Source organism: Tachypleus tridentatus, chromosome 10 (assembly GCF_004210375.1).
Source record: "Tachypleus tridentatus isolate NWPU-2018 chromosome 10, ASM421037v1, whole genome shotgun sequence".
In the NCBI taxonomy this organism is placed as follows: domain Eukaryota; kingdom Metazoa; phylum Arthropoda; class Merostomata; order Xiphosura; family Limulidae; genus Tachypleus; species Tachypleus tridentatus.
The window spans coordinates 126836849-126864141 of NC_134834.1; the positions used below are offsets into that span (position 1 = coordinate 126836849).

Below are 27293 nucleotides of genomic sequence, written 5' to 3' on the forward strand. Positions count from 1 at the left end.
CGCTGTACTTTTTGACGAACTCTAATTCCCTTTTTAAATTGACATTTTAAAACAATTCTCTTGTCTTATAAGTATATACGTTGTAGCAGATTAGAAACCATCAAAACAAAAAAATTCACTTTATATAAAAATTATTCATTCACATTTTATATAACAATATTGTCTTACACATGTGCACACTGTAGCTAATTTAGGTTATAGACCATTACAACGGACGTTATTCACTTATATAACAATAGGTCTTAAACAAGTGGCCGCAAATAGCCTAGTTGCTTTGCTCCATAAGACGCCAAGCCTTCCCACCTACCGTTACACATGTGCACATCGTAGCAGACTATAGACCATTCCAACAGAAGCTATCTATCCACTTTATATAACAATATTAACTTATACATCTGCACATTGTAACAGGTTATAGACCATTACAATACAAGTTATTCACTTTACATAACAATACTGTCTTACACATGTGCAAATTACAGCAGGTTATAAGTCATATAGTTTGAATGTCAACATATTCTTAAGTAAATTCAAAAGTCGGTAGCACAGAAAGAAATTATTAAAGTATACAATATTTCTCGATGACTTTAACATTGATGTACAATATGCTTTTTTCTTACAGGTAAACCACATCGGACTGTATCCATCAATATCAATGGAATTCCTGATTTTAGAAACCGATAATTTACCTCTGTCCCACCAGATGGCATATTAAAACAGGGTTTTTTGTATTTTTATATGTATGGAACTATATGTTGCCGTTCCTTATTCGAAGAACAACAATACCTGAACAAGGTATAAGTACCATGCCTAAAGAGCAGCAATACCTGAATAACGTATAAATAACGTGTTTACAGAACAACAATATCTCAACAACGTGTAAGTAACGTGTCCGAAGAACAACAGTACCTCAACAAGGTATAAGTAACGTGCTTACAGAATAACAGTATCTCAACAAAGTATAAGTAACATGTTCGAAGGACAACAATAGCTGAACAAGATGTAAGTAATGTATCTAAAAACCACAATACCTGAACAAGGTATAAGTAACATGTCCGAAGAACATCCATACCTTAACAAGTTATAATTAGATACTCCAGCTGTAGAAAGTATTTTAACAATGATTTTGTCAGATGTATTCAAACTAAAATAATGCAACCTCTGCAGTATATTAATTTTCATTGATTGCTAAAGAAAACTGGAGATGACCTAGGAAGGTCGAATCGTTGTTCTCTGCTTATCAGTAAAAGTGTTTATACCCATACCAGCTGTTCTAGATACATTTTTTGTTTCAAGTGGGTTTCTCGTCATCAAGAAATTAGTACGAAAATTAGTAAATTCGCTGGTCATTGTTGTTAGATTTTGCTAAAACATTCGATACCACAGATCTTATAAATTTAACAGATAAGTTTAATAAGTTTGGTGTGGAAGGAACACATCATGAGTGACTTGAAAATCAATTATTTGTGTGTTTTTATTGGGGTTGAACAAATCAAATTTTAGCGTTGTAAATTCCTAGACTTATCGCTGTACTAGCGGGGGGGGACAAATAAAACGTATTGCTGTTGTAAGTTAACAAAAGATGGCGCAGTGTAGGGCTCTAGTTTTGGCTTGATAATGTTTTTATTAGACGTTAATGGCATTGGTGAATTAGATTTATAGACTTTTTATTCTATCTTTATGCGCATATCGATGTGGTAGTTTAGGTACTTCGAGCTGGGTGACATTATATCTTACAGCTAAATTATGATAAAGTAAATATATTATACTTACGCGCACAGTTTATTTTTTAATGTCACTAATATAATCATTAATGTTTCCACTTTCCAAATAACTTGTATAATATAAACCTTAGGTATAATTATTCATTCTTATCTGTGATGGGTAAACAATTCTTATCAGGATAATACACATACCAAATGTTGTAAAATGAAATCCTTAGGCCTAACACCTGATCACATGACGAAGTGCATCTTTGGCTATAAATTTCACACATTATAAAATTACAGTGGAAAAAGAAATTAATTTTTGACTTAAATAGATCCATATTGCAAAATATATTTTAGTAATTTTAAACGTTTACATTACCTGCAATCCCCCAGTTGCACAGCGGCATGTCTGCAGACTCACATCGTTAAAAACCAGGTTTCAATATCCCTGGTGGGTAAAGAGAGCACAGAAAGCCCATTGTGTAGCTTTGTGCTTAATTCTAAACAGAAAAAAACATTACCTACAAATAAGATTGTTCACTTGAGGAATCAATTGAAATAATTCTATGATTCATATTTATTGTAACCTGCACGTGTATTAAACAAACAAAAACATTGTTTTATTGTCTTGAATTTCGCGCAAAGCTACTCGAGGGCTATTTGCGCTAGCCGTCCCTAATTTAGTAGTGTAAGAGTAGAGGGAAGGCAGCTAGTCATCACCACCCACCGCCAACTCTTGGGCTACTCTTTTACCAACGGATAGTGGGATTGTCCGTCGCATTATAACGCCCCCACAGCTGAAAGGACAGGCATGTTTGGTGCGACGGGGATTCGAACCCGCGACCCTCGGATTACGAGTCGAGTACCTTAACCACCTGGCCATGCCGGGCCCAAAACAAAACAAAAAATAAAGGAGAAGCCATAAGCTACACGTGAAACAAAAGGTTAGAGTAATTTAAGTATATATATACTGATGTGTATGTGTTTCAGTGGTTTTTCTTCTTTTTTCTTTGCTCTTGTGTGGCTTAGACGTTTTATTTAACAACGATTTGTAACACTGTGTGAACGCTTCTAAATATTGTGGTGTAAGAAGTCACGACACGTTCGCTGTGATTTTTTTTCTTCCAATACAATTTTAGAAAGTAATGTAAAAAGTCGTAGCAGACATTAGGTCAGAATCGCCATGTTTTTTTAACAAACAAAGATTCGTCGGAATTAACCTGCGTCAGAACGTAGCTGTGGTCATTTGAAGAAATCAATTTTCTCAATAGTTTTCAATGCCGAAACGAAACCTTGTCATACCGCGCATGCTCAATGATGCGATTAACACTTCGAACATTTTGCGAAAAACTGCGTCGTGCATGCTAATGTAAGGAGACAGTATAAACTTAATTTAATAAATCAAGCCCCTAACGGCACAGCGAACTCATAGCGCAAGACATCGGGTTTCAGTATTCGTGGTGGGCAGAGCACAGATAGGTCATTGTGTGGCTTCGCTTAACTTCAAACGATGTTAACAAATCAAGCGGGGCCCAGCATGGCCAGGCGGTTAAGGCACTAGAATCGTAATCCGAGAGTCGCAGGTTCGAATTCCCATCGTACCAAACATACTTGCCCTTTCAGCCGTGGGGGCGTTATATAGTGACGGACAATCCCACTATTCATTGGTAAAATAGTAGCCCAAGAGTTGGCAGTGGGTGGTGATGTCTAGTTGCTTTCCCTCTAGTCTTACACTGCTAAATTAGTGACGGCTAGAACAGATAGCCCTCGCGTAGCTTTGCGCGAATTCAAACCATACCAAAGAAATCAAGCGAGAGAACATCTAGGTTACTTCTTGTATAATTATACAAATAATATGATACCTTTGTGTAGACCACGTTTGAAATATAAAAGGATATAAGACAGGTTGCTCTGTCGTGGCTCAGTAGCTACTTCGATGGCCTATTACATTAAAAGTCAAGTTTCAATTACCGCACAGGTAAAACTAGAACAGTTCATTTTGCAGCTTTGTGCTTGATAAACAACAAACAATTAAACACACTGTGTTTTAATATATTTACTACGTGCCTTAGTTATCTCCAATTTTAAACTAATAAACTAGAAATAAGGCATATAGTTAACGGTACCAACCGCCAACTGTTGGGATTCTCTAATCGAATAGAGGGATTTCGCTGTAACTTTTATAACGCACCCACGGCTGCAAAGAGCAGAAGCCTTTTGTACATGCTATCACGCAAGACCACGCCCGATCATTTTAAATATGGAGATACATCGTTCTAGTTTTTAAAGAATTTTACATGTTTAGACCGGTTGAAAATGTGAGTGTTTAGGTCGGGTTTTTAAACATAACATAATTATGATAGATCCTGAAGTTCCTTGACGTCAGCTCATTAATATAAAAATATTATATGTTAATTCTATGATATCAAAACTACATTCAGTAAATGAAAAGCTATAATATAACACGAAATGTGCTAGCAGTTACAAACAGCGTTCTGAATGATTTAAAAGTCAGATAAATTATATATCTGTACATTTAATATTAGTGACAGTGCGTGTTATGCACGTAGTTCAATCACATTTGGCAGACTCATCTCTTCTTAGCAAATTCAGAAATGTCAGGCTTAAAGGGGTGGAAATATTAAGAGAGGAACTTGACCCAGAAATGCACACCCTTACGAGTACTTTATTCAACGAAAAAAAAAAACAGTCAAACAACTGTAAAATTTATAGCCAACGGTTCGTCTCTGACTGAAACATTCAGTATTACATTTATATTTCAGTTATGGAAACGGTTGAAACAGTAACGTCTACTAGACCCTGAAAACAGACAGTAAACCTTAATACTACACAGTTAACCATCGTTACTACATTACATAATTCATCAAACCTGAACACAGGTCAAGATAGTGAACGAAGATGAATAAAACTTAACCTACCAGAGAGTCTCCAATATAGGAACACTCTTGATAAACTAGTAAATGTGTGTAATTACACCAGTTTCTAACGGGGACACTGTTGATAAGCTAGTAAATGTGTGTGATTACACCAGTTTCTAACGGGGACACTGTTGATAAGCTAGTAAATGTGTGTGATTACACCAGTTTCTAACGGGGACACTGTTGATAAGCTAGTAAATATGTGTGATTACACCAGTTTCTAACGGGGACACTGTTGATAAGCTAGTAAATGTGTGTGATTACACCAGTTTCTAACGGGGACACTGTTGATAAGCTAGTAAATGTGTGATTACACCAGTTTCTAACGGGGACACTGTTGATAAGCTAGTAAATGTGTGTGATTACACCAGTTTCTAACGGGGACACTGTTGATAAGCTAGTAAATATGTGTGATTACACCAGTTGGTAACGGGGACACTGTTGATAAGCTAGTAAATGTGTGTGATTACACCAGTTTCTAACGGGGACACTGTTGATAAGCTAGTAAATGTGTGTGATTACACCAGCTTCTAACGGGAACACTGTTGATAAGCTAGTAAATGTGTGTGATTACACCAGTTTCTAACAGGGACACTGTTGATAAGCTAGTAAATATGTGTGATTACACCAGTTTCTAACGGGGACACTGTTGATAAGCTAGTAAATGTGTGTGATTACACCAGTTTCTAACGGGACACTGTTGATAAGCTAGTAAATATGTGTGATTACACCAGTTGGTAACAGGGACACTGTTGATAAGCTAGTAAATGTGTGTGATTACACCAGTTTCTAACGGGGACACTGTTGATAAGCTAGTAAATGTGTGTGATTACACCAGCTTCTAACAGGAACACTGTTGATAAGCTAGTAAATATGTGTGATTACACCAGTTGGTAACGGGGACACTGTTGATAAGCTAGTAAATGTGTGTGATTACACCAGTTTCTAACGGGGACACTGTTGATAAGCTAGTAAATATGTGTGATTACACCAGTTGGTAACAGGGACACTGTTGATAAGCTAGTAAATGTGTGATTACACCAGTTTCTAACAGAAACACTGTTGATAAGCTAGTAAATGTGTGTGATTACACCAGTTTCTAACGGGGACACTGTTGATAAGCTAGTAAATATGTGTGATTACACCAGTTGGTAACGGGGACACTGTTGATAAGCTAGTAAATATGTGTGATTACACCAGTTGGTAACGGGGACACTGTTGATAAGCTAGTAAATGTGTGTGATTACACCAGTTTCTAACAGAAACACTGTTGATAAGCTAGTAAATATGTGTGATTACACCAGTTTCTAACGGAACACTGTTGATAAGCTAGTAAATATGTGTGATTACACCAGTTTCTAACGGGAACACTGTTGATAAGCTAGTAAATATGTGTGATTACACCAGTTTCTAACGGGAACACTGTTGATAAGCTAGTAAATGTGTGTGATTACACCAGTTTCTAACGGGGACACTGTTGATAAGCTAGTAAATGTGTGTGATTACACCAGTTTCTAACGGGGACACTGTTGATAAGCTAGTAAATGTGTGTGATTACACCAGTTTCTAACGGGAACACTGTTGATAAGCTAGTAAATGTGTGTGATTACACCAGATTCTAACGGGAACACTGTTGATAAGCTAGTAAATATGTGTGATTACACCAGTTTCTAACGGGGACACTGTTGATAAGCTAGTAAATGTGTGTGATTACACCAGTTTCTAACGGGGACACTGTTGATAAGCTAGTAAATGTGTGTGATTACACCAGTTTCTAACAGGAACACTGTTGATAAGCTAGTAAATGTGTGATTACACCAGTTTCTAACGGGACACTGTTGATAAGCTAGTAAATGTGTGTGATTACACCAGTTTCTAACAGGAACACTGTTGATAAGCTAGTAAATATGTGTGATTACACCAGTTTCTAACGGGGACACTGTTGATAAGCTAGTAAATATGTGTGATTACACCAGTTTCTAACGGGAACACTGTTGATAAGCTAGTAAATGTGTGTGATTACACCAGCTTCTAACAGGAACACTGTTGAGAAGCTAGTAAATGTGTGTGATTACACCAGATTCTAACGGGAACACTGTTGATAAGCTAGTAAATATGTGTGATTACACCAGTTTCTAAAACTGAATCCAATAATTTTCACATTACATAGTTAATTACTAATTCCAGTAAGTTCCACATTATATTGATAACTCCAGTATGTTCACATTACATTGTTAACTCCAGTAAGTTTTGCATTACATAGTTAAAGTAACTCCAGTAAGTTCCACATCACGTAGTTAAAGTAACTCCAGTAAGTTACACATTACATAGTTCACTCCAGTATGTTCCACATAACATTGTTAACTCCAGCAAGTTCCACATCACATAGTTAAAGTAACTCCAGTAAGTTCCACATCACATAGTTAAAGTAACTCCAGTAAGTTCTGCATTACATAGTTAAAGTAACTCCAGTAAGTTCTGCATTACATAGTTAAAGTAACTCCAGTAAGTTCTGCATTACATTGTTAAAGTAACTCCAGTAAGTTCCACATTACATTATTAAAGTAAATTTAGTAAGTTCCACATTACATTGTTAATTCCAGTAAGTTCTACGTTACATTGTTAAAGTAACTCCAGTAAGTTTCAAATTACTTTGTTTTCTCCAGTAAGTTCTATATTACATTGTTAACTCCAGTTCTACATTGCATAGTTAAAGTAACTCCAGTAAGTTCTACATTACATTTTAACTCCAGTAAGTTCTACATTACATTGTTAAAGTAGCTCCAGTAAGTTCCACATTACATAGTTAAAGTAACTCTAGTAAGTTCCACATTACATTGTTAACTCCAGTAAGTTCTACGTTACATTGTTAGAGTAACTCCAGTAAGTTCCACATTACACAGTAAAAGTAACTCCAGTGAGTTCTACATTACATTGATAAAGTAGCTCCAGTAAGTTCCACATTACATAGTTCACTCCAGTAAGTTTCACATTACATAGTTAAAGTACCTCGAGTAAGTTCCACATTACATACTTAACTCCAGTAAGTTCCACATTACATTATTAACTCCACTAAGTTCTACGTTACATTGTTAAAGTAACTCCAATACGTTTCACATTACATTGTTAACTCACCTCTCAACGCTAAACTGCACTGTTTTTAGTCCTCCATTTACATCAATAGTCATTAAATTATTTTTTACAAACAGGACTATTCATATCCGAATTGTTGCATAGGCTGGAAATAAGAAGAGTAGGTGATATCTTTTTCTGGTTGTCGTACCTTCTGGTTTCAGGGTGTTACAGAAGTGCTCACTCTCATACCAAGAAATTTAATACCATCATCATGTTGAAGATTGCATTTGCTCGAGAAGCGCCTCAGAGATTTTCCCGAGTCATGCCCTTCAGAAGACATTCAATGAGATGACAACTCCATTAGATAAATAAAACTGTCGTAGGTGAAGAGTAAGTAGCCTTGAGCCAATTCGTCCTACTGTCTTCAGCAGAAAGAAATCGGTGTCTTTAATCTTGTGTGTCACGCAGATAGCCTTGTAGGTTTACCTCTTAATAAAGGGTAAATGAGTTTATTTTATTCTTTATATATGACCCTTCTATCCCAAAATTAACCTAATAACCATCCGCTAAACCTTTTTTAAAAGACGATATCTTTTCCCAAACAAAAAGACCAAAGTTGTATTCAAAGTTAGGCCTAACTAGGAATTTATATGGAGGTACTTAACCCTTACGTCAGTAAGAACAACTTGAAATTATATTAGCTTTACTAGTACTTTACTGTTTTCGTGACTTGAGGAATTAACACTATTATGCCGAGATTCTTTTCTTCAAATATGTTGTTGAATGAGTTCAAAAATATACAACTACGTAATCCAAGTTAGGATACTCCAAATCAATTGCCTTGTACTTGAATAATTAAAGATAATTTGCTATGTATTTATTCAACTTACCAGTTGATTCAAATCCTTTAAAACAAACATAACCAGAAGCATCTAAGATATTAATGTCATCAGTTTACTGATTCTGACATTTTAAATATGATTAAACTAAATGTCTCACTGACTCCTGAGACATTCCCTTTAGTGCCAGGTGCCCAGTTTGACTGGTTTCCACTAGTAACAACTTTTTACTTCCTCCTATCCAACCACCATATACCGTGTTTCTCCGATAATAAGACCTACCCATAAAATAAGACCTAATGTGATTTTTGGGTATAGTTTTAATATAAGCCCTACCCTTAAAATAAGCCCTAGTTAAGAGTGGCAGGAAGAGGAAAGAAATAATAAAAATTAATTTATTAATTAGTTTAATAGTTAGTTAATTTGTTTGTTTAAGTATTAATCAGTTAGTTTAATAGTTTAATAATAGTTTATTTTAAATGGTTAGTTTAATAGTTTTACTTTGTAACTTCATTTTTTTTAATATATCAAAATAAGACATCCCCCGAAAATAAGCCCTAGTGTCATATTTTGGAGTGAAAATTAATATAAGCCCTGTCTTATTTTCGGAGAAACACGGTAGTTGTACCATGTAAACCTACTAAGTGTTTTCTTTCTTTCTTCAGTAATGTGAAGTCTAAAATTTGCCTACAAGTTTTCAAAATGTTTGTGTATATATGTGTACGTAAAAAAGAATATTGCTCAAGAATGTGGCTAAATTCCTTTCGATCTAGTTATCTATTGTTCTGAGTTATTCCTATGGTATTATGTGCGACTTTTTGTGAGAAATATTTTTGCAATGTAGAATACACTAAATAATATGAAACAGCAATTTTTCCCCTTTCATGAGTTAAATCAAACCTCAAGGTTATATTCTCCCTTGCTTTTTTGCTAGAATGACCAACAAGTTGGTAAATAACGCACGCATTTTAAGAATAGCGCTGTACAACTGTGTGTATAATGGCATGTTTTCTCAGTCTGAAACAGATCTTTATTTTCACAGATATAAAAAGGTCTACATATTTATCAAACTTCAGTAAAGGTCCTGTCTTTTGTCTAGATGATCAATTTTTTATCGTGTTTTTTACTGAGTGTAGATTGTTTACATTGTGTTTTACATTGCATTCAGTCTCTGTCTTTCTATCAACTCAGTCAAAAGGAATAAAATTCGATTTACTTCCATAAAACGTTTTCTGCTGAACCACTCATTACCTCTAGGGCCCTATTCGATTTCTCGAAGAGAAATCAGCAAGAAAGTCATGGAATCTAACCTCCAACCTCCACTGATGTGTTTGTTGAAACCTCATTAAAAGCGTTTTCACAGCCTAAGTTCACCAAATCCATTTTCTTTCTGTCGTCCAAGTAATAAGTAACATATATATAAAACAAATCACATGAGTCAGACAAAATTTCCATTTGATAAGTCTATGTTCTCTTTTATTTATGATATAATATTTCACTAGAATATTTTGCCAAAATTCTTTAATTAGACTTTCTAGATTGTTTTTAACTATAGAAATATGTCTAATTGGCATATAATGTACGGGACAACTCTTATCACCTCCTCTAAAATCAAGACTAACGTTAGCAACTGTCCAAACCTCAGGCATCCGACCATTGTCTATTAACTTCTTATAAAAATAGGCCTAACATTAGCAACTCTCCAATCCTCAGGCACCTGACCACTGTCTACTGACCTCCTTTAAAACCTTGGGGAAGGTCTTGTTTTATTCTGGTGCTTTATATATTTCTAATCTTTCTACTTACCAGCAAGTGATAAATACCTACATGATCAATTCTAATATCACCAATATAAGAAATATTAAAACTATCTTCTGTTCTAAACAAAGGAGGAGAAGGAAATTCAATAAACTCTTTTCCATTAACACCTTTAAGAATCCAACCCACCGTTTCAACATATTAATTATCTTTAGCATAAAAACACAGATTATTGCTGTTATATTTAACTTTATCAACCCTTCATAATCCATTTGGGGTTGTCCATTTATCTATTTTTGTCTGTACTTCTGTATATCTAGTCATTTACACTCTTTAAATTTATGTTTTTATCGCTGATTTACTCATTTGTATTGTTATTAATCCAATTAAGATTGGCGTTCCCTTTTTTCGTTTTCTTTCTTTTTTAGCTCATTATCACGATTTACTAACAATAAACCTCGTCCATAAAATTGTCTTTTGAAAATTAAGACCTAATATTTTGTTTCATTCTTATATCAACATAACGTAGCAAAACACTGAAACTAATTATTCAATAGCCAACCTTCTACCACTTCAGTTTGTCCTATCCACATCTTCATTAGTAGTTAAAAGTACATCAATAATGTTGTCAATCCTAGTTGACTCTCTTACTGTATGGTACTGAAAAATATCAGGAGTCTTATCTACAAGCTATTTGATTACATGCAATCTTAATGTTTTCAACTTTAAAACCTCTTATAGTAAGTAACCATTGACTACCATGGTGTCTCTCTTCAGTCTCAACAGATTGTATTTCATCCTTCATGTAAGGGTCCACACATTTCTGTTATAAAACATCAATCATTGATAAATAGTTTATAACCTGAAATTTTCAAAATAATTATTGTTATCAGTGTTCTCGAAATCTAACCAAGTTTCGGTAATTACTATTATATCACTGTCGTTGGGACGTTATAAAATAACGATCAATCCCGTTATTCGTTTTTAGCTCAGAGTGGTATTGACTAACAATCTTCCCTCTAGGCTATTGCTCATAAATTAGGGACAGCTAGTGCAGATAGCCCTCATGTAACTTCGCGTGAAATTCAAAACAAACCTACCCCAACGATCTTTCATTTAAATTTTATGTCCTGCTAAATGTTAAATACTCACATCTAACCAAGTGTGACCCTCCCTAAAGTGTAACACATCTGTTTCTATCCCAAAACTTCTCAAGGCATTATCTAAGAATATTAAGTGATCCAACAGCACCAGTTTTAACTAATTTAATAAAATATTCCTTTGTTCAAGTAACTAAACCGTCAACGTGATTATAACGTCCTCCAAATCTAATCCTAGCCTTTCCATCAACATCTATTAATTATCTTGAGCTAAACTAAAAGCAGCTAAAGGTACAAGTCTATCAGAGACAGGTATCAGTTAACAGAATGTGTAACCCTAATTTCTTATTACTATAACCACTATTTCAGAACACTGAATGTGTTGCCTTTCGACAGGGTTCGGGTTATATGGTTTTGTATTTTTATTTTAAATTGATTTTTAACCTGCGTGTTTTCCTATCAACATGGTTGGTAAAAATAAAGAACGAAACTTTTCAAAAGAACACACATTTAGGGATGGTTGATATCAGTGCTTCAAAAACAATACAAACAAGATTGTAGGGATGACACTGTGTTCGGGTGATGCCATTCATACTACCTTGTTTACATTGGTTTTGAAAGATTGTTATTAGTCACCCCAACATTTATTGCCTTCTTTGAAATGTTTTTTTTCTGTACTTGTTTTAAATACAGTATTTCAATAGACATAAAGAAGGTTGTACATACAACCAAGTTCTAAGTACAAAGGGGTTTCAACTGTAATATTTATTGTTTATTCTTTGACCCGACATGGCCAGGTGGGTTAAGGCGTTCGACTCGTAATCTGAAGGTCGCAGGTTCAAATCGCAGTCGCACCAAACATACTCGCCCTTTCAGTCGTGAGAGCGTTATAATGTGTACGGTGATGATGGGTAGTGATGACTAGTTGCCTTCCCTCTTGTCTTACACTGCTATATTAGGGACGGCTAGCACAGATAGCCCTTGAGTTGATTTTCGCGAAATTCAAAACAAACTAAACCATTCTTTATTATTGGGTGGTAATTTTGTTTCACCCTGTACTAAAGTTTTATAGGAGCATCAGATGATACTAGAATAACGACTTTTTACTACTAATAATTATTATAAAAGCAGATATTCTGTTTGACACCACGTGACCTCAGTGAAATTGTTTGAAACTATTGTTTAGGTTTATGAGTTATCACATAATAAAAAATAACAGAAGAAAGAAGAACAAGACATTGAAACATTTTGTTATGATATTTACAGACATTCAACTTGTGACTCAGTTATATAAGGAAACACTGTACAGTAAAGTCCTGATGATAAGATATTCAAATTACCATTTTATTGAACAATCCGAGCTATCCCTACATAGCTTGCTTGATGATACGGTTTGTTGGTTGTTCTCGGTTAAGCACAAAGTTATACAATGAACTATTTTTGCTCTGCCCACCACGGGTATCGAAACCTGGTTTCTAGCGTTATAAGTCCGCAGATATACGGTTCATACAAAATAAAATACATGTATTACGAGAATAATTAAAACCACTTATTGTTTGTCTAGAACGTTTTATGCCAACAATACAACGTGACAACCGAAGTATTTAATCGGAATCCACACGCATTCATAAAGTGCTTGAAAATTTCAAGATGGTATACGATATAATTAAATATGTTTTAACAAGTACATGTCTACTCATACACATAAAAAACGATGATTTTAATCACGTAACTTACCTTCTCTTTCTTAATGATATTAAGTTCGATCTCCTGTACTAAACCCTCTAGGAATAATTAACAAACTTATAAACCTGGCCCAAAACACTTCGTGACATCCACTTTTTTATGTCATCACAAGTAAGTTATCACAGTATCAGAAGATGTAGTTGTTTACATCTGAGGAAACGATTGGTTTTACTGAGTCAGTAACACAGACCTCGGTGACCTTCAGGATTTACCCTAGTCACCATTGTCAACATAAAACTTTACACCTGTAACCCCCTCTTCTGTAGTGCAGCAACTAATTAATCGTTACTTTGTATCTCAAGACGTATGGGTATTATTTTGTTTGTTTGTTTGTTTTTGAATTTCACACAAAGCTATACGAGGGCTATCTGTGCTAGTCGTCCCTAATTTAGCAGTGTAAGACTAGAGGGAAGGCAGCTAGTCATCACCACCCACCGCCAACTCTTGGGCTACTCTTTTACCAACGATTAGTGGGATTGACCGTCACATTATAACGCCCCCAAGGCTGAAAGGGCGAGCATGTTTGGGATGCGAACCCGCGATCCTCAGATTACGAGTCGCATGCCTTAACACGCTTGGCCATGCTGGGCGAGGTATGGGTATAAAAACTTTTATTAAAATAAAATAGAGAACAACCTTCTTAGGTTATCTTCAGGTTAACAACAGTGTAATTCAGTTTAACTAAACTACACAGTTGTTGTTCGATATTCATCAGTGTTAAGAATACCACCTTTATGGTTGTATTGATGTCTTTAAAATCCCTGGACGAAACAGTTTGTTGTGGGGTTTACTCACTTTTGAAGAAAGGGGAGTTCGTCATAACAACGTGTGAGGTTCGACCATAATTTCAAAATGTTATTTCTATTAATTTTGGGTTCCTTCCTCGTTCGTTTCTCAGCATCTAAAGTTAAGTTAGTTCGAGGGGTCATCATTATCTGCATACATACATTAAAATGCAATTTTTCTTTCCTCTGGGGATAGAATTCCGTTTGGCCCGATATGGCCAGGTGGTTAAAGCACTTGACTCGTAATCCGAGGGTCGCAGGTTCGAATTCCCGTCACACCAAACATACTGGCTCTTTTAGCCGTGGGAGCGTTATAACGTTACGGTCAATCCCACTATTCGTTGATTTGGTTAGTCTTCTACTCTTACTTATACATGTAGCTACTTATTGTTTCCATGCGATAAACGTACTTTATATACTAACAACAGTTGATGGAAACAGTTCCTAACAGGGAATTCTTTCAAGAACGTTGTTACACATCTTCAGACGTTCGCTTTAATATTTCTGGTAGCTTTGCTAATATCATTCCTGGTATCAAAGGTTCGGTCATTTCACTTCATATATGTTTATTCGCAATGGTCGTTATCATTCTCAAAGCAACTAGCATCTTTACCCACATTTTATCTTTATTTGGGACATAACATACACCGACAAAATAACCCACATAAGGGTCTAACACATCGAATACCCACATAAGGGTCTAACACATCGAATTTTTCGCCAACTTGAAAAACGGCGATATTTTTTCATTCATCTCTTTTTTTTGTAGTGTTGCATAACAACAAGTGAATATTAATAACATATCAATATTAATAATTGATATTAATTAATAACAACATGTGAATATTAATAACAACATCTGAATATCATTAACATGTGAATATTAATAACAACATGTGAAGATTAATAACAACATATGAATATTAATTACAACATATGAATATTAATAACATGTGAATATTAATAACAACATATGAATATTAATTACAACATGAATATTAATAACATGTGCATATCAATAACAACATGTGAATATTATTAACAACATGTGAATATTAATAACAACATGTGAATATTAATAACAACATTTGAATATTAATAACAACATTTGAATATTATTAACAACATATGAATATTAATAACAGCATGTGAGTATTAATAACAAGTGAGTATTAATAACAAGTGAATATTAATAACAACCTATGAATATTAATAACAACATGTGAATATTAATAACATATGAATATTAATAACAACATGTGAATATTAATAATATCCTGATTAAGAGTTTTAAAACTATGCGACACTTGTGATAAACAAACGCGAAACATAGCACTGCTTAGTTCAGAGTGAAACATGTAGACAACTGAGAGATAACAGTAGTTCTGGTAGACAGGACATTTCGAAAACTTTCCGACTTTTTCCCTCACGTCAGCTTGCACTGGTACCTAAAAATCCGACTTTCGTGCTAATTCGAAGTACGTGATCTACCTGTCTCGAATTGTTCTCTACAAGTGTCACTCTGAACTCGATAGCTGCTGTCCGTTTCACCTTCGTTGATCATAAATATTTTGCTTGAAATATCTACACAAAAACACAATCAAACCTGTACCACGTTGTTTGCAACACGTTACTTTTGGTTATAGTAAAACTAGGTTAGTTTTATTTTGAATGTTTTAACTTAAGTGTTGCTATTGAACATGACATTGAAGGTTGATGAGAGAAATAAAAGACGAGTACGATATAAATACGATTCAAGTGAAGCAGTGAACAAATAAGCAGTTAATGAGTTACTAGGTAATTCTGATCGGTGTTAGTAGAGAGACTTATCGTCTCTGTTAAATTACTCGATCGATTAACAAGGAAATGCAAGTGTTGTATCTCTGACCTGAGCTTATCATAAGCCTCGGAATTTCTGTTAACACGTTGTTTGTGAACCGAGGCCTACAGCTTGTTTCAAACTGAACGAAGCCTGCAGCAAATGTTATTGAAAAATAATTTAATTCATTATCATTACACAGAATGGACTTGGTACTATGTTTACCAAAGAACCTAAAAGATTGGTTTGGTTTAAATTTCGCGAAAAGCTAAACGCGGGTTATCAGCGCTAGCCGTCCCTAATTTAGCAGTGTAAGACTAGACGGAAGGCAGCTAGTCATCACCACCCACCGCCAACCCTTGGGCTACTCTTTTACCAACGAATAGTGGGATTGACTGTCACATTATAACGCCCCACGGCTGAAAGGGCGAGCATATTTGGTGTGACGGGATACGAACCCGCGACTCTCAGATTACGGAGTCGAGTGCCTTAACCACCTAACTAGGCCGGGCCAGAAATCCAATACAACGCGTTGGAGGATATCATTTTGACTCTTTTATTTGGAGCTATATAAATGTGTGACATGTGGCTCAACAGCTACTTATTTTAATCACCAAACCATTTTCTACAGATAAAAGAAAAATCAAAACAAAACTGTGACGAATATCAAAATAAAATATTCCAGATGCAAAATAGATTTACTAATTCAGTCACGCATTTTTAATTAACAACAATAAGTCTAGAACGAACAGGTAAAAAAATAAAACATAATTTTGACAAAATAAATAATGACCTTAGTTTTTTTTCTCTTGGGCCTAGTATGCAATTTTTAATGTTCCGAGCGTTTAGTTCTAAAACTACACATCAGGGTTTGTTACTGTTTTCAAATTGCAGAATTACACTAAGTGTCATCTGCGCTCTTTCCACTGCGGGGAACCAAACACCAAATTTTAGCGTTGTAAGTCGGAAAACGTACACCGAGACTCCAGATAGAGGCACTCAGTTCGAATGATAAAAGTAAGAAACACCGTGTCGGCCTAACTGAGAAATTTCCAAAGTGTAAGTCGGGATCTATGAAGGGCGTACATGAAAGTAAAAAATGAATACATTAATCAATTGATGAATAAATAAACTAAAATTCATGGAAATTATTAAACAAAAATATTTAAATAACAGTGTACAACTGCCATTATTTATTATCTTATTCGTTTTTTAACCCTTTATTTATATCTTGTTTGCCTTTCACATTTCGACGCTCCAAGGGCAATGTGCCAATCAAACTTAGTGGGTGGTAACATTTCCACCATTTGTTAACCTGCCAAAGATTGACAATCAACTGCTATTGGATGAAAGGATAAGACAAATTAATAATAGTGGAGTTCGAGATATTGTTCTGTTTATTACAGGTGTGGGAAGAATGTGAAAATGCATCTTTTATTTATGGCTTGAGAAATATGACCTGCGATTTGCAATAGATGTCATCCTATACTAATGCATGTGAATACTGTGGTGTAGGGTTACGATGAGTCGTGAGAAAGTAAACCTGTAGGAAACGCCTTTTTTTTCTTTTTCGTCTTTTCACTCGGTATTTTTTGTTTTGATATTCTAGTAAGCACGGTGAAATGAATTTAGTGTATTGAGAAATAACGTGGTTTTTTTTCCCGCCATAAAACAAACTGATTTATTGTAGCCTAAGTGTATATAAAAATCATTTGTTTAAAGCCTAAAATTCACTTCAGTGTCAACACAAGCTAATCTTTTGTGTTATTTCTCGGATCCGAAAAACTAGTGATGGTAGTAAGAGTTTCTCCATAATTTAGACCCTAACTACAAAACATTTCATATGTTCACAGTCACTTTTAAAAGTTGTTCGACTTTGTGAAGGACCTGTACGAGTACTAGCTCCGTTACCTGAGCATGATTTTGAAGAAAAGGCTACAAATCAACATCACCTTCCGCCAAATGTTGGGCTACTCCTATTAGACCGAACAGTTGAATTAGTTTGTCACTCTTCTAACACATTTACTGTCCCACAAAGCAGAACTTGATTTTTAACTTTGGCACGAACGAGACGTGGAACAAATGACTCGCAGCTAATCTTGTCTAGCACTGTATAACAGCCATACCAACACAAGTTATACAGACATTGTTGTTGTGATTAACATTGTTAAACACTGTTAAGAAATCTTAGTTTGAGTTTTTATTTACTTTCACCAACAATATTAACGTAAACAATATTTCAACACACTACTTTATTTAAACGTTAATATTTGTTGCCAGTTATAATTGTTTTTTTTTCCTCTCTAGATTATCTTGCAACACGACAAAAAACAAAATCACCTTGTGACACAGCAGTGAAACTCAAGAATTATAGTACTAAACCCGATTTCAACTGCTGTTGTGATCAAAGCACAGATAGCCCATTGTGTAGCTTTGCGCTTAACTTCAAACAAACAAAGATTTAAAGTGCAACCTTCAACTAACTACATAAGGGGAGTTTGCAATGTTTTGAAATTTCTTATCCACTGATGTAGATATTTCAATAGCAAATGTACAATCTGCCAGAAAAAAATGTTAAACTTTCTTGAAACAGACATACCATAATCTGAATTTAGTATTAAATTAACTTTATAATATGGATCGTGTAAGCATCTGACATCAGATGATTTTACGATAATCCAAAAACTAAATTATAAATGTAATAGTTCCCCTGCTAGGTTAACGGTTAGTAAAATTCGCATCACCAAAACCTGGGGATTCAAATACTCGCTGTGGATAGAGCACTAATATTTTGTGTAGCTCTGCGCTAAAACCAACTTGAATGAATTGTTAAATAACCTTTGATATTCATATTAACGCCTTTTTTATACAAATATGAATTTTTTGGCACATTACCAATTGTGCAACTGAGCAATCTTTATCAGGGATTGATACATTTAAATAACACTACGAGACACCCTTCAATCCTACGTCTCTCCTCACAAGTGCATGTACCACTCCTTCAACAGCACACTTCAAAGACTGAGAAAAAAGAACAAAGCAGTTTTCACTGAAAACCACCAGTCGGCGTCTGTTGTCTGCTGCAGTAACTAATACTTGAAACTTGCAACAGTAACCACTCCGTTACTGGCTTATCCTGTAGCATACACGTGACGTCAAGATTTAACAATAATAATAATATTATAACCAAAACGACAGGTTCACATTAATTGTAAATTTCTTGAAATGTTCCACAGAATTGCCCTTAATCTTTTGTGTTATAGTGGTATAAAGGAAATACTAACAACCTGATCTTAGTAGTGTGTGTTATAATAGCATAAAGGAAATATTAACAACCTGATCTTACTATTGTGTGTTATACTAGCATAAAGGAAATAATAACAACCCGATCTTACTATTGTGTGTTATACTGACATAAAGTAAATATTGATCCCGATCTTACTATTGTGTGTTATACTAGCATAAAAGAAATATTAACAACCCGATCTTACTATTGTGTGTTATACTAGCATAAAAGAAATATTAACAACCCGATCTTACTATTGTGTGTTATACTAGCATAAAAGAAATATTAACAACCCGATCTTACTATTGTGTGTTATAATGGTATAAAGGAAATATTAACAACCCGATCTTAGTATTGTGTGTTATACTAGCATAAAAGAAATATTAACAACCCGATCTTACTATTGTGTGTTATAATGGTATAAAGGAAATATTAACAACTCGATCTTAGTATTGTGTGTTACACTTGTATAAAAGAAATATTAACAAAACTTTCGTGTTACACTGACATAAAAGAAATATTAACAACCTGATCTTAGTATTATGTGTTATACTGATATAAAAGAAGTGTTAACAACCTGATCTTAGTATTGTGTGTTTATAATGGTATAAAAGAAATGTGGCCTATCCAATAACTCAAGGAACTGTCCATTCCAAGTTTAAATGTAGCAAATAAATTGTGTATGAATCCATAATATACACATATTTTATGGGCGAAATTATTTAAAATTATAAATAAAGGAAATCTCAGCAGTGGTATAAATATACTTCGCACTTTCTTTGTTCTACAGATTCCTGGGATTTATGATTTATGAGATCGAGGCAGATCTCAGAGTAAGAAAAATCTTATAAGAAATAGATACCAGGAACATTTAATTACTACTGGCTAACCACGTGGATATGGAACCGTGTTGAAAGGAAACTTACAAAACTGTACAAATGTATATACATACGAGTGAGTGGACAGATGAAACATGTTTCTAATGTAATCTCTATCGTCTACTCACAACAGAAGAGTGTTTTTTCTTACTTTTTACTGCACGACTGTGAAGGACCTCTGTGTTGGAGGGTAGAATGGTGTAATGATAGTGGCGCGCTGTAGGTTTGTTTTCGTGCCGTCGTTTCAATAAAGAGCGAAGCGGTACAGTGTTGACTAGAGTCCTCGAGCACATTGTCGACGTGCTCGCTAGGCGTCCTCAACAATTCCAGATCTGAGTCAATTCCTCGCCCAAATCCCATGTAAAAAGAAGCTTTCGAATCGCTGGATCGTCGTCGCAAATGGACGCTAAGGTTCATACTATAACGGTTACCATCGTAACCAGCCATGACGGATAACAAGGTTAAATCAATCAACAAATACAACTTTCCAGCAAGCCATTTCCGCTTCCCTCAGAACAGAAGCCTTGCTTTATGATATCTTGTTTGCCTTTCACATTTCGACGCTCCAAGGGCAATGTGCCAATCAAACTTAGTGGGTGGTAACATTTCCACCATTTGTTAACCTGCCAAAGATTGACAATCAACTGCTATTGGATGAAAGGATAAGACAAATTAATAATAGTGGAGTTCGAGATATTGTTCTGTTTATTACAGGTCTGGGAAGAATGTGAAAATGCATCTTTTATTTATGGCTTGAGAAATATGACCTGCGATTTGCAATAGATGTCATCCTATACTAATGCATGTGAATACTGTGGTGTAGGGTTACGATGAGTCGTGAGAAAGTAAACCCGTAGGAAACGCCTTTTTTTTCTTTTTCGTCTTTTCACTCGGTATTTTTTGTTTTGATATTCTAGTAAGCACGGTGAAATGAATTTAGTGTATTGAGAAATAACGTGGTTTTTTTCCCGCCATAAAACAAACTGATTTATTGTAGCCTAAGTGTATATAAAAATCATTTGTTTAAAGCCTAAAATTCACTTCAGTGTCAACACAAGCTAATCTTTTGTGTTATTTCTCGGATCCGAAAAACTAGTGATGGTAGTAAGAGTTTCTCCATAATTTAGACCCTAACTACAAAACATTTCATATGTTCACAGTCACTTTTAAAAGTTGTTCGACTTTGTGAAAGACCTGTACGAGTACTAGCTCCGTTACCTGAGCATGATTTTGAAGAAAAGGCTACAAATCAACATCACCTTCCGCCAAATGTTGGGCTACTCCTATTAGACCGAACAGTTGAATTAGTTTGTCACTCTTCTAACACATTTACTGTCCCACAAAGCAGAACTTGATTTTTTAACTTTGGCACGAACGAGACGTGGAACAAATGACTCGCAGCTAATCTTGTCTAGCACTGTATAACAGCCATACCAACACAAGTTATACAGACATTGTTGTTGTGATTAACATTGTTAAACACTGTTAAGAAATCTTAGTTTGAGTTTTATTTACTTTCACCAACAATATTAACGTAAACAATATTTCAACACACTACTTTATTTAAACGTTAATATTTGTTGCCAGTTATAATTGTTTTTTTCCTCTCTAGATTATCTTGCAACACGACAAAAAACAAAAATCACCTTGTGACACAGCAGTGAAACTCAAGAATTATAGTACTAAACCCGGATTTCAACTGCTGTTGTGATCAAAGCACAGATAGCCCATTGTGTAGCTTTGCGCTTAACTTCAAACAAACAAAGATTTAAAGTGCAACCTTCAACTAACTACATAAGGGGAGTTTGCAATGTTTTGAAATTTCTTATCCACTGATGTAGATATTTCAATAGCAAATGTACAATCTGCCAGAAAAAAAATGTTAAACTTTCTTGAAACAGACATACCATAATCTGAATTTAGTATTAAATTAACTTTATAATATGGATCGTGTAAGCATCTGACATCAGATGATTTTACGATAATCCAAAAACTAAATTATAAATGTAATAGTTCCCCTGCTAGGTTAACGGTTAGTAAAATTCGCATCACCAAAACCTGGGGATTCAAATACTCGCTGTGGATAGAGCACTAATATTTTGTGTAGCTCTGCGCTAAAACCAACTTGAATGAATTGTTAAATAACCTTTGATATTCATATTAACGCCTTTTTTTATACAAATATGAATTTTTTGGCACATTACCAATTGTGCAACAGAGCAATCTTTATCAGGGATTGATACATTTAAATAACACTACGAGACACCCTTCAATCCTACGTCTCTCCTCACAAGTGCATGTACCACTCCTTCAACAGCACACTTCAAAGACTGAGAAAAAAGAACAAAGCAGTTTTCACTGAAAACCACCAGTCGGCGTCTGTTGTCTGCTGCAGTAACTAATACTTGAAACTTGCAACAGTAACCACTCCGTTACTGGCTTATCCTGTAGCATACACGTGACGTCAAGATTTAAAAATAATAATAATATTATAACCAAAACGACAGGTTCACATTAATTGTAAATTTCTTGAAATGTTCCACAGAATTGCCCTTAATCTTTTGTGTTATAGTGGTATAAAGGAAATACTAACAACCTGATCTTAGTAGTGTGTGTTATAATAGCATAAAGGAAATATTAACAACCTGATCTTACTATTGTGTGTTATACTAGCATAAAGGAAATAATAACAACCCGATCTTACTATTGTGTGTTATACTGACATAAAGTAAATATTGATCCCGATCTTACTATTGTGTGTTATAATGGTATAAAGGAAATATTAACAACCCGATCTTACTATTGTGTGTTATACTAGCATAAAAGAAATATTAACAACCCGATCTTACTATTGTGTGTTATACTAGCATAAAAGAAATATTAACAACCCGATCTTACTATTGTGTGTTATACTAGCATAAAAGAAATATTAACAACCCGATCTTACTATTGTGTGTTATAATGGTATAAAGGAAATATTAACAACTCGATCTTAGTATTGTGTGTTACACTTGTATAAAAGAAATATTAACAAAACTTTCGTGTTACACTGACATAAAAGAAATATTAACAACCTGATCTTAGTATTATGTGTTATACTGATATAAAAGAAATGTTAACAACCTGATCTTAGTATTGTGTGTTTATACTGGTATAAAAGAAATGTGGCCTATCCAATAACTCAAGGAACTGACCATTCCAAGTTTAAATGTAGCAAATAAATTGTGTATGAATCCATAATATACACATATTTTATGGGCGAAATTATTTAAAATTATAAATAAAGGAAATCTCAGCAGTGGTATAAATATACTTCGCACTTTCTTTGTTCTACAGATTCCTGGGATTTATGATTTATGAGATCGAGGCAGATCTCAGAGTAAGAAAAATCTTATAAGAAATAGATACCAGGAACATTTAATTACTACTGGCTAACCACGTGGATATGGAACCGTGTTGAAAGGAAACTTACAAAACTGTACAAATGTATATACATACGAGTGAATGGACAGATGAAACATGTTTCTAATGTAATCTCTATCATCTACTCACAACAGAAGAGTGTTTTTTCTTACTTTTTACTGCACGACTGTGAAGGACCTCTGTGTTGGAGGGTAGAATGGTGTAATGATAGTGGCACATTGTCGACGTGCTCGCTAGGCGTCCTCAACTCTTCCAGATCTGAGTCAATTCCTCGCCCAAATCCCATGTAAAAAGAAGCTTTCGAATCGCTGGATCGTCGTCGCAAATGGACGCTAAGGTTCATACTATAACGGTTACCATCGTAACCAGCCATGACGGATAACAAGGTTAAATCAATCAACAAATACAACTTTCCAGCAAGCCATTTCCGCTTCCCTCAGAACAGAAGCCTTGCTTTGTGATGACCGCCGCACGCGTTAAGCCATTTTGTAGTTTTAGCGCCATCTATTATCCATTGAACAAACAATATATTTATAATCTCTTCTGATGATTATTTCTTCCTCTGTTACTTTAAGAGTTAAAGTTAACGTTATTAGAAGCTCTCTATCAAACAAATAAAGTTCATAAACATGTGTAACGTTTTGAACTGCTTAACCTACTGAAAACTTTTCTATAAAATAGCAAATCCTTAATCTTTGACAGCTAAGCCTAAAATAAGAAATAAATAAACAGTAAAGAGCAAACAAAATTTTACGTCTTTACACAACTCTTATTCGTTAGTTACAGTTATATGACTTCATTACCCCTTTCTTTTAAAGTCTTCCAAGTTTGTTCAGCTGTAGGTGATCTATCTCTTAGAAAATGATAAATAATAATTAGAAATATTAGAAAACCATATTAATATTCTTGTCTTCCCACTTCTTAATAACAAAAATACAAGTAGAATTTTTGATATGACAATGGATCATTTTAACGCGAACTCGTTTGTTATCCGTATCCGAACGAGAATGGTAATATGTTTTTCCACTGGATGGCGGGGCTCTCTTGATCACGTGGCTGAAGTCATTTGCTGACATGCATCACATCACACTCTTTGTTCATCTTGATTCAATGAACCTTTCGAATATATCTTCCTTTTTTATTTTAAGATTATTGAAATACCTCACCTGCATTTCTGGGATACACCCCGTTTCCTGCACGATACTAGATATTACTTAATTCCAAAATGCTGTTTCTATATACGACGTCAGGGTTATCTCTAATTAAGATCGTAGCATGGCTGTTTTGGAAAAACATCAGCGAAAGATCATTCACAAACAGTAGAATCAACATACAACTTGAAGCCATCACTATATAGAACAACAACTCTCACTAAACAAAAGTTACCAATGACCGAGGTTCACAGAACTAATGATTTGTCGTTACCACCAAATCGCTTTCGACGATAGGATTATTTGTTGAATTGATCTTTAGAAAGGATTTTGCAGTTTGCGCAAATAACGTCCATAAAACTCGAGAGAATTCAGCTGACGAGAATCAACAGCACACACCGCCAGTTCTCGGGCTGATGTTGTCTCACGAAACAGTGACATTTAGCACTTACTTTTATGCAGCATCCTCCATCCAAATTGTAAAGAGAATTTCTAGACCACCAGGGAGCGCCCTTTCAGCTGTAGGAAGCGTTATAATGTGACAGTCAATCTCACTATTCGTTGGTAAAAAGTAGCCCAAGAGTTGGCGGTGGGTAGTGATGACTAGCTTCCCTCTAGTCTTACGCTGCTAAATTAGGAACGGCGAACACAGCCCTCGAGTAGCTTTGGGCGAAATTAAAACAAACAAACAAACCGAACCGTGAAAATTCAAAATGAGATTTCAGGTACGTCAACCACAAGTCCACGCCTGGCACAGTTCGGACAAAGTTGTTTAGTGGTTGGTTGTCACCCACACGTTTATTATAAAATCTGTACTTAAACTTATTTGATAAAATGATATCAACTTTATTTGTACTTAATGGTTTCATTATAAAATCAGGCCTGTCTGGCTTAACTATGAGTTTGTTTAATTATTTGCGTTATATTTACTGATTAGTTTCATTATAAAATCAGTCCAGACACTGGCTTAATTATGAGTTTGTTTAATTATTTACGTTATATTAACTGATTAGTTTAATTATAAAATCAGTCCAGACACTATCTTAACTATGAGCTTGTTTAATTATTTACGTTATGTTTACTGATTAGTTTCATAATAAAATCAGTCCAGACACTGGCTTAACTATGAGTTTGTTTAATTATTTACGTTATATTTACTGAATAATTTCATTATAAAATCAGGCCAGAGTGGCTTAACCATGAGTTTAATTAATTTCAATTTGCCTTTGTGTTGTATGTCTGTGCCAATTTTTATGTAAATCTTGAAGATCACTTTCAACCCTTCCAACCAAAATAACAATAACTTTATTATCATAGAGGGTATTCAAATCTGCAACACAGATTTGAATTATTGTTGTTGTGTTTTAATAACTTGCTGAAGTAAAACTTTGAACCCTAGGGTTCCAGAAACTCCATCCTTACCTGTTTGTGGCAGTCTTCATAAAGCGTCAAAATTATCTTCTTTTTTTATTTGTTTGTTGAAGTTAAGAGCTTGTTTCGTCAAAAATTCCACGAGAAGTTTAAACATCAAAATGTGAACGAACATAAATACACAGTTGTAATATTTACAAAACGAGACACAAAACTCGAGCGCTTTCGAATAGTTGACTTTTTTTTATTTTCTTAAAGAAGAAGAATCAACTACTCGGAATCGCTCGAGTTTTGGGTTCGGAAGCGCTCGAGTTTAGTGTCTAGTTTTGAAAAAAATTACAACTTTTGTAGGTGATCATGTGTTCTAACTACATAATGTGAGTTTATAAATACATTGGCCAAGCAGTGAAATTAAGCCTAAACCAAATACCGCTTGACTACTGATTAGGTTTCAGAATGACTTTCAAAATCTTCCAAAAGGTAGAGTTATTTAAGTTTTGTTTTTCGCGCTAAGCTACTCAAGGGTTATCTGCGTTAGCCATCCCTAATATAACAGTGTAAGACTAGAAGAAAGGCAGCTAGTCATCACCACCCACCGCCAACTCTTGGGCTACTCTTTTACCAACGAATAGTGGGATTGACCGCCACTTTATAACGCCCCCACAGCTGAAAGGGCAAGTAAGTTTGGTGCGACGGGGATTCGAACGCCTTAACCCACACGGCCATGCCGGGCCTAGCTATTTAAGTACAGTTAATTATGATGTTAATTTCGGCGACATAAACTTTCACATAGCAATATTATTAATATGATAATTTATTAACTATACAGTGCTCAAGAGTTACCACTGCTAAATCTAAAAACAGATGTACTAACAGTATCGATACCTAAATATTTACACATTACATTTATTTTCACATGAAATTCAACCATAAATCACCAAAATCGCAAAAAATCTAAATATACATCTTATGTCAAATACAAAGAATATAAGCCTGAGCAAACGTACGGTGTAATTTTATATTAAGAAAGTGGAATTTTAAAAAAATACGACTTTTATAAAGTTTGACACCAGCAGAGACAAAGGAAGTAGTAACATAACAAAGATGTTTTTTGTTCTTGTGTTTTAAGACTGAAATACTCAAAGCCAGAGACTACTGACAAGATACGTTAAATACAAACCTTGTCAATGTACCCTAGTGCTCTGTAACTTGTATTACTGGTGGATATCACTACAACGCTTCTAGGAAGAAATAAATAATAAGTTAACTACGTTACGTAATCCACATGACCAACTTCATATCTACCATTAGTTGACTGCAAGGCCAACTTCATATCTACTATTAGTTGACTGCAAGGCCAACTTCATATCTACCATTAGTTGACTGCAAGGCCAGCTTCATATCTACCATTAGT

At 34.8% G+C, this 27293-nt stretch overlaps 2 protein-coding genes and 1 long non-coding RNA gene across 8 annotated transcripts in view; 1 reads left to right on the forward strand and 2 right to left on the reverse strand.

Annotated features, from left to right (window-relative positions):
- LOC143228486 (uncharacterized) overlaps positions 1–23912 on the reverse strand; it is an 86311-nt gene extending 62399 nt beyond the window's left edge. Inside the window, exon 1 of the mRNA XM_076459737.1 lies at positions 23510–23912. Coding sequence (XP_076315852.1) covers positions 23510–23730 — 221 coding nt within the window. The 5' untranslated portion in view covers positions 23731–23912. The remainder of the gene's footprint in view (positions 1–23509) is intronic.
- LOC143230268 (uncharacterized) lies at positions 561–23060 on the forward strand. Its single transcript, XR_013016309.1, has 2 exons — positions 561–1002; positions 19847–23060. It is a non-coding gene; the product is annotated as an uncharacterized LOC143230268 (long non-coding RNA).
- Positions 2089–20381, reverse strand: LOC143230265 (uncharacterized). 6 transcript variants are annotated; one of them, XR_013016301.1, is made up of 2 exons: positions 13158–13816; positions 2089–2209 (listed from the first exon to the last, which is right to left on the reverse strand). XR_013016301.1 is itself a non-coding variant. In XM_076463514.1 (2 exons), exons 1-2 carry the CDS (start codon positions 20379–20381, stop codon positions 2149–2151), a joined length of 357 nt encoding a protein of 118 aa, XP_076319629.1. In that variant the 3' UTR covers positions 2100–2148. The 6 variants fall into 6 exon arrangements, 3 of the variants coding, with proteins under 3 accessions (XP_076319629.1, XP_076319628.1, XP_076319630.1); XR_013016302.1 differs by lacking the exon at positions 13158–13816 and adding an exon at positions 7784–7839; XM_076463514.1 differs by lacking the exon at positions 13158–13816 and adding an exon at positions 20086–20381 and having other exon boundaries at positions 2100–2209.
- Positions 23913–27293: the final 3381 nt, after the last annotated feature.

Excerpts from the sequence above, each read along its gene's own strand:
- LOC143230265 (XM_076463513.1), bottom strand. The coding sequence starts at position 20,381 with ATGGCTGGTTACGATGGTAACCGTTATAGTATGAACCTTAGCGTCCAT. Across the intron at positions 9,953-20,085 it reads TCACAGTCGTGCAGTAAAAA|AAAGAAAATGGATTTGGTGA; the intron begins GTAAGAAAAAAC and ends CTTGGACGACAG.